At 38.3% G+C, this 8208-nt stretch overlaps 1 protein-coding gene across 2 annotated transcripts in view; it reads right to left on the bottom strand.

Moving 5' to 3' along the window:
* Nucleotides 1–2410: 2410 nt before the first annotated feature.
* YAP1 (Yes1 associated transcriptional regulator) overlaps nt 2411–8208 on the bottom strand; it is a 138853-nt gene continuing 133055 nt past the window's right edge. Inside the window, exons 9-10 of one of the 2 annotated variants that reach the window (XM_037841223.1) lie at nt 4487–4587; nt 2411–3829 (exon numbers count right to left, since the gene is read on the bottom strand). In XM_037841223.1, the coding sequence (XP_037697151.1) occupies nt 4514–4587 (74 nt within the window). In that variant the 3' untranslated portion in view covers nt 2411–3829; nt 4487–4513. The remainder of the gene's footprint in view (nt 3830–4486; nt 4588–8208) is intronic. The other variant, XM_037841224.1, reaches the window with a different exon arrangement.

Here is an 8208-nt window from a genome sequence, read left to right as displayed (position 1 = left end):
GATCTGGTTGCACTGTATATAAGTTATTTCAAGGGTGTTTGAGAACAATTTTGAGTCCATGTGACTTTCACATTAGGCATCAACATAGGTACAAGATAAATTCATTGGGAGTCAACAGTCTAAGGTTCTGTTTCTGTCTCTGTCACATACTAGCTGTATGATTTTGAGACTTCAACATTTTAGGCCCCAGTTTTCTCTTGAGAGTTCAATTCTTTGATTTTGAAACTTGCGTGATCCCTGCCTCACACCTCCTTGTCTGTGTCTGTGTTCCCTGATGGATTTGGCTCCCAACCTATGACTTGGGGGCCTCTCCTCTTGCCATCTGCCCAGGTTGTCCTGGGCTGGGTGTCAAGGCACTTGCCTAACAATGCCCCACGTAGCACCTGTATCCCTCTGATGCCTGGAATGGTGTAGTGGAGGTTGTCAGTATCAGCCCATGTGGGTTGAATAATAAGTGGTCTTGGAACCAGTAGCCACATTAGGCCAAAGGAAAAACACTCTGCTGTGGACAGAAAGGAAGAGAGCAGTACCATAAACAAGTCTCCTCTTTTCCTGGATACTGGTTCTAGGGAATAAAGAGATTGACTCTAGGAGTCCAGATCAGGCATTGGGGAATTTCTTCCCACAAAACCGGATCAGCTGACTTTTCACTCTGTCAGCCTGACCTTTGCCCCAGTTGTCCCAATCAAGGGAGGTTTCTCAGCCTAGTAACTCATCTGGAACAGCTGGACAGATACCAACAACTTACAGTTCCTCCAACACACTGTAAAGAGGGTATGAAATGCTAAAGCAAACACACATGGCATTATGGCCAATTTTTTAATACAGTTGGAGAAATGAGGTCAATTCCTGCTAGGGATGAAATAACAGACTTGCCTGTATTCTTTTGTTGTACTTACATTATTTTAAGTAAGGGTAAACGACCAGGGATTAATAATTTCCAATATGGGTCTGTTTACTCCGTGAAGACCGCTGGCATTTGTTTTATTCTCCCCTACAAATACATTTATTTTCTTTCTAACATGTTTCAGTCTTCTGAATTGGAGGTCCTGAGCTGATTTCTTTAGAACTGATCCTTCTCTGGTGGAATGAATTATGAAGGGTAGTAATAACTAGGCAACACTGTGCCACTGTTCCCACTGTGATTCCTTCCATAGACAGGAGTCTGAGATCTTCAAGAACAACTTCCGTTAACATTACAACACTCAGCTCTGATGGCACCAGCTCTGTGGTGGGTTAGGTCTTTCTGTTGCCTCTGGTCTCCAGCCACACAGAAGCAGTGTTAAACTGAAATGGTACTTTAAGATACTTTTGAAGTGTTGCTGCTTCTCACGCTGGTGGTGAGTACTGCACTTCAGCTGTGATGTCTGCCCATAAATGCACACAGCCTTCTGTTACCCATCTCTACTCATGGCCACTGTGGAAGAAGAGTTTAGACCACATTTTTGCAAATAGCATATTTAGAGTTACTACTGATTCTTCCTCTGTCATTGCCACCCAAAGCGTATGTTGGACTCTGACAATTTATGCTTCTATTTTCTGATCATTGGTATGTGCATCTCCCCCAATACTCATTATACCTTCAATTACTTTATTAAGGTCTGTTTTCCCACTAAACCTTGAGGAATCTGAGTGAGGAGATCATGCTATTTTGGTGCTCTATTTCCAGGCCTAGCCCAGGGCTTGGCATGTGGTGGTAAGTGCTCAAGTATTTATTGAAATTGACAAGTGCCTGGCACACAGTGACACATATGTGATTAAACGGAAACTCTAGCTTGGGCAAGGGATCTCCTCAGTCTATGACTTCACTTTTCTTCAGGCCTCTTAGTTGGTGCATTCTTCTCCATGGACTCCAGAACAGGTTTATAGCCTTTGGCCTTTGGCCTTGAGTAGCCACTCTGGCCTTAGGAGTTTAGATTTTCCATAGTTTTTTCCTTGCCTGAGGTAAGTTTCATAAGTCAGGAATCTGCCTGGACACCAGCATTCCCTAATTTTTATCTCTATACAATAAATTGCACAAAATTCTTTCTATTCTGCGGTGTCTACTGCCTGGGCAGACAAGTCTGATTATACTATCAGGGAAACAAATTCACTTGCCTTTTAAAAAAAATTTTTTTATCGTGAACTCTAACATATATACATAACAGTGATAACTTTCAGAGTACAATTTCACAAGTAGTTAGGGAGCAAATTTCAAAGAATGTCACGGGTCACAGTTCCACAACTTCAGCCATTTCCATTGTAAAATATAACATACATACAGAAAGGTGTCAACTTGCGATGTATAGCTCAACAAGCAGTTATATGGGTAATTTCAAAAATTGCTATGGATTATAGTTCCACAGTCTCAGTCCCTTCCCTATTAATGCAATACAAGGTATATACAGAAAGGTGAAGACCTTCAAGGCACAATTCAACAAGCAGCTATAGAACAAATCCCAAAGGATGCTATAGGCTATAATTCCATGTCATTTACCTCCTTCCAACTATTCCAGCACCCCAGCATCCAAAAATATTTGGATTTGTAGACATTTGTCAAATCTTATCTTGTTTGTTGCTACCCCTTCCACTGACTTAATCTCTTTCTCCATCTTCAGGGGTGTCTAGGCAGTGAGTACCCTGACTTGTTCATATTTAAAGGGGGTGTTGACAGTATGGGGAAGGGAGCTGCATCAGAGTGTTGATCTTAAAAAGGCTGTTTCCTCTGGGTTTTAGGACTTGTCTGGTATAGGAACACTCTGGTGGATTTAAGTTTCTGAAAGATAAAACTTAAGAGAGTGAATCTTTATAGAATCTCAGGTAGGGACCTAGGTATTTGGGGACTACTTTTGGTTCACTTGCCTTTGAAATCATTACTTGTTCCTGTCTTCTATTTGCTGGGAGAAAAAAAATGATCCATAGTATTATGGGAGCAAATTGGAAGAACCCAGAGTTAAGTGTTAATGTTTGGAAATGTGTATGCAGATACATGGTTTTTTTCTCTTCTACTTGTGTCTAGCCCATTTTTGTTACCTTTGGGATAAGTTCAGTCATAGTATCCTTAAGGTCTGATGCAGTAATATAATCCTCTTGTTTCAAAGATCTTCAAAGGCACCATTGTTTATTGAATATTCAGATTTCTCACCCTGGAATTCAAGCCATAGGCAGCATATATTGTAGTGGTATCAGGTCAGAACTCTGGAGTCAGATTGTCAAAGATGTGTGACCTCTGTGTCAGTTTCATCTGTGAAATTGGGGATAGTACCTACCTCACTGGATTGTTGTGAGAATTAAATAAGTTAATACATGGAAAGTGCTTTGAAAAGTGGTACATAGTGAGCACTCAGTACATATAAACTTTCTTTTTCTATTATCATATGGTCTAACCTGTCAAGAATGTAAGCTCCTTGAGGGAAGAGGTTTTTGTCTGTTTTGTTCATTTTACTGTATTCCCAGGCAGGATCTAGTGTAATGCCTGGACATGAGACATTCAAATATGTCTTGAGTGTCTTAATCAATTTTATGTTTACAGTCCAGTTAACTGAAGTGCTCCCCCATTCCCTAGATATGATTAGTTTTCCTGCCTTGTGCTTTCCTCTGCTTTGTAATATTATTTCTGCTGGTTAGTCATAACCACTCTGTGCATAGCTTGAACACCACCTATATGAAGCCTTTCCTAAGCATAAAGGTATTAATCTTCCTTTGTGCTCCCAAGATATCATATTAACTACTCTTCAGCACTTACCATCTTCACTAGTTTGTGAGCACCTCAAAGAAGTTACCATACCATTTGTTACTCAGGACTAGAATATTATCTGACACTGTGTTTGTTGAACAAATGTACAAATGGCTGAAAAAAAGGACAGAAGAGTCAATAATCCATTAGGACACTGTCTTATTGTTGTGGCAGTTTTCTTAGTATTCCCTCTATGTGGAGCACAAAGGTCCCACCTGTCCTCTGCAGGGCCAGGAGCAGGGAAACTCAGAACCAACAAATAAAGAAGACAGTTTTGATCCCCAGTGAATATAGTTAGCCTTGTAAAAAGAAAATGTTTCCCAGTTATGAACAACACCCTCAACTTCTACTAGAAACCTCTTAGCCGTCAATTAAGTTTGAGAAACAGTTAGGAATGGTAATAATAAAAAAAAAAATAATCCCTACATCTTACAGGATTTGGTATGGTCAAAAAAGGTAATACGTAGAAATGTTGTGATAATTACAGAATATTAAAATATTCATTAATATTACAAAATGCTTGTCTAAAAATGGATGGGGTTTTTTTCTTAGGCAGAGTCTCATGTACCTAAGACCTACTTCAGTTTGAACAATTTTGAATTATTCAGTGACAATGTAAGTCTCTAAACAAGATGTCACTGAGAAAAATCATGGCAATATTGCTTTTAAAGAATGTCTGTAGTTTACCCCGTATTCTTATAATATTTTTGTTTTGATCCTCAAAACCAATTTCTGACATTGATGCTGTAAATTGCAGTATTTTCTCCTTACCTATGATGGAAACAAGTCTCAAAGTCTTCAAGTAATTTCTACAGTAAGTGATGGCATTGGATCGCAACTAAATTGGAATGCTTTTTCAAGTTTGTCATATTCTGCAAGATAGAATAATGAAATTATGTGAAGTATCTTGGGAAATGTTTATGCCTTGAGAATTCTGCTTTAATGACTTTCGAAGATTGATAAGGATTTGGTCAGTAGTTAATTTTTAGCTTGTATTAGGGTTCAACTTGCTAAACAATAATCCAAACTTGGCCAGGGCTTGCCGTTGCATTCATGGTCAATCACAGACCGTCCCATCCTGTGCTCTGGTTAACACAGACATACCCCAGTGAAGAAGTATCACAGTTTTTTATTTTGTTTTGTTTTGAATTTTATTATGGCAAGATATATGTAACACAAAATTTCCCATTTCACCATTTTTTTGTATACAATTCAGTGGTACCAATTACATTCCCAATGTTGTGCTGCTATCACTGCCATCCATTGACTCATCAGTTTTTTGATTGGACAGTACATGGGCTCATTTTGGGATTCTGCAAATTCTGTTGCAGTATTCCATGGGAACTCCTTTGGCCTTGAAAACAGAGGAGCTACACATTATTCATGGTTTGGATTTTAAAAGAATAACTAAATCTCAATTCCACATTCTTCTCTGGCCAGTTCCATTGAGATTATTTTATAGAGCTCAAGAAACCTACCAGTGCCCAAAAAGGAAACAGTTTAAGGAATGGCTGTCTTCAGAACATACTGCACATGTGCTGGTTTTTCCCAGTGTGACTGCAAGCTGCCCAGTGAACTAGCTGCTCCTGAACATGATATTTTCCATCTCTCAAAAAACCTAAGGTCTTGATTCATGGTCACCCAGTGACTGAGATCTCATACAATTGTGCTTATTTTGACCATCCATCTTTTAGATCTTGCTGACTACAGATTAGCTACAGATATGCTTACCTGTTAATCAGTAGAATGAAGAGATGCTTAAATACAAGTTGCCACAATGCTCATTTAAAGAGGAGGAATGATCTTTAGTCAAGTGTCCTTACCCATCAATCACTCTGTTGGCTTTGAGCAGCTGACTTAAAATGCAGCAGTGCTTTTTCCTGAATTCTGCCACTTAACCCACTACCTGAGAAACTGATTTCTCCTTAAATTGGCCAGGTATAGTACCATTTAAATCCTGTGCAAATCCACTATAACATAAGAGCCCAAATTATAACTAAGCAATACCTTAAAAGGAACAGCTATGTGGCTTCTGATAGACTATGGTGAAAATTATATCCACAAGGTGATGTCCAAAGCATAGATTACTTTATTTTTTTAACACATATTATATGAAAGTTGTGGAAATGATAATCTCAACATGAAATATAGTACTAGACATGAGGAAATATGGGGAAAGATATGTCATAACCCTAAGAAATAAGATTTTCAGAATGCCATGTTAACTAAGGGTATTCTTGTTTAGAGCTTGTTTTCTTTTACTGAGTGGTTCCTTTTATTAAGAATCATGCCACAGCCACTCAGAGTGCAAACCAATACCAGTTTCTCATGACTAAAATAAAGTGACTCAATGCCAACAGTTTAAAGTGGGATAGAGACAACCTAGCAGACACTATGCCAGCAACACCATCTGTTCCAATGGCACTAGTGTATGTGGAACCCCAGGCTCGGAGGAGAGCATATGTATTTATTTACCTGATGACAGAGAAATTACCTACAGTAAACCCAGGTTTTCAATATAATTGATGATTGCTAAGAACCAGGGAGGGTCTAGCTGCCATTTTAGAGGGTCAGAAAATGGGATGGGATCCTTGGAGCTGCTCTTCTTTTGCATTCTGTTACCAAGATGGAAATCAGGGAGGTTAAGCATATCCCTCTTGTCTACTGATCATTCCTGTAGTAACCTCTTGGTTTCTTGTTATTACTAATTATTATTCTTTCTCCCCCTCTCTCTGGAAGACCATTTTCCTGTTTATTCCAGCTGGGTAATTCGTTTATTGAGCTACTAAACTTTAAGTTTGGGTTATTCTAAGAAATATATTAGGTAAGTTACTCTATAGCAGGTTCTAAGTAAAACTACTATACTCAAATTTCTGGAACCTTTCTTTTCTCTTTAGAGGCTGTTATTCCCAAATCCAAATTTATACATTCTTCTAAGTATATTACTAAATAAGATTACAGAGTTAACTCAAGGTTATACAATTCTGGTTCACAGGATCCAGATGAAGGTGGATTTATATTGCTGGACTTCAAATCATCCAATATAAAGCGCACTGCTTCTTAGTGACTCCATAAGAGGTGCCAAATGTTTTTAAATGCAGGATATGGTTTTGAGCTCAGGTGTATGACCACCACAGTGACTAGATAAGGGAAATGATCACTTTCTAGCTCCACAAAATTAGTGTTCTACTAACGTAATTATACATAGCAAAATATGAAAAGTTTAGAGATTTGCCTCAATATAATTGATGTGTTTCAGTGTTGAAGATATACACAGAAATAAATCATCTTCAAGACAATCAAATCGACTTCTTATTCAAAGGTCAGGACCTCCCACTTAAATACGTCAAATTTTTATTTATAAAAATTAAAAAAGTATAGGCCTACAGTGTTTGATTAATTTCTAATCAATCAGAGATATTGCGGGTTTGGTTCCGGACCACTGCAGTAAAGCAAGTCTTGTGAATTTTCTGGTTTCCCAGTGCATATAAAAATTATATTTATACTACACTGTAGTCTAAGTGTCCAATAGCATTATGTCTAAAAAAAAGTATATAACTTAATTTAAAAACATTTTCTTGCTAAAAAATGCTAACCATCACCTGAGCCCTTCAGCAAGTTGTAACCTTTATGCTGGTGGAGGGTCTTGCCTCGATGTTGATGGCTGCTGATTGATCAGGGTAGTGGTTGCTGCAGGATGAGGTGGCTGTGGAATTTCTTAAAATAAGACAACGGTGAAGTTTGCCACATCAATTGACTCTTCTTTCATGAAATTTCCCTGCAGCATGCGATGCTGTTTAATAGCATTTTACCCAAAGTAGAACTTCTTTCAAAATTGAAGTCAATTCTCTCAGACCCTGCTTTGTCAATTAAATTTATGTAATATTCTCAATCCTTTGTCGTCATTTCAACAATGTTGATAGAATCTACTCCTGTGAAGATGGTATCTTAAGAAACTGTTTTCTTTGCTCATCCATAAGAAGCAACTCTTCATCCAAGTTTTACCATGAGATTGCAGCAATTCATTCACATCTTCAGGTTCCACTTCTAATTCTAGTTCTCTTGCTATTTTTACCACATCTGCAGTTACTTCCTCCACTGACGTCTTGAACCCTTGAAAGCATCCATGAGAGTTGGAATCAAGTTCTTCCACACAGCTGATATTTTTGACCTCTCATGAATCACAGATGTACTTAGTCTAGAATGGTGAGTCCTTTCCAGAAGGTTTTCAAATGATTGCCCAGATCCATTAGAGGAATCACTATCTATGCTGCTATAACCTTACAAAATGTTATTTCTCAGTAAGACATGAAAGTTGAAATGACTCCGATTCATAGGTTGCAGAATGGATGTTGTGTTAGCAAGCATGAAAATGTTAATATTGTTGTGCATCTCCATCAAAGCTCTTAGGTGTCCAAGGTGCACTGTCGGTTAGCAGTAATATTTTGAAAGGAATCTTTCTTTCTAAGCAGTAGGTCTCAACAGTGGGCTTC

The sequence above is a fragment of the Choloepus didactylus genome, chromosome 6 (genome assembly GCF_015220235.1).
Source record: "Choloepus didactylus isolate mChoDid1 chromosome 6, mChoDid1.pri, whole genome shotgun sequence".
In the NCBI taxonomy this organism is placed as follows: domain Eukaryota; kingdom Metazoa; phylum Chordata; class Mammalia; order Pilosa; family Megalonychidae; genus Choloepus; species Choloepus didactylus.
Note: the sequence above shows the minus strand (reverse complement) of the source record. Positions and strands in the feature narration are given on the sequence as shown.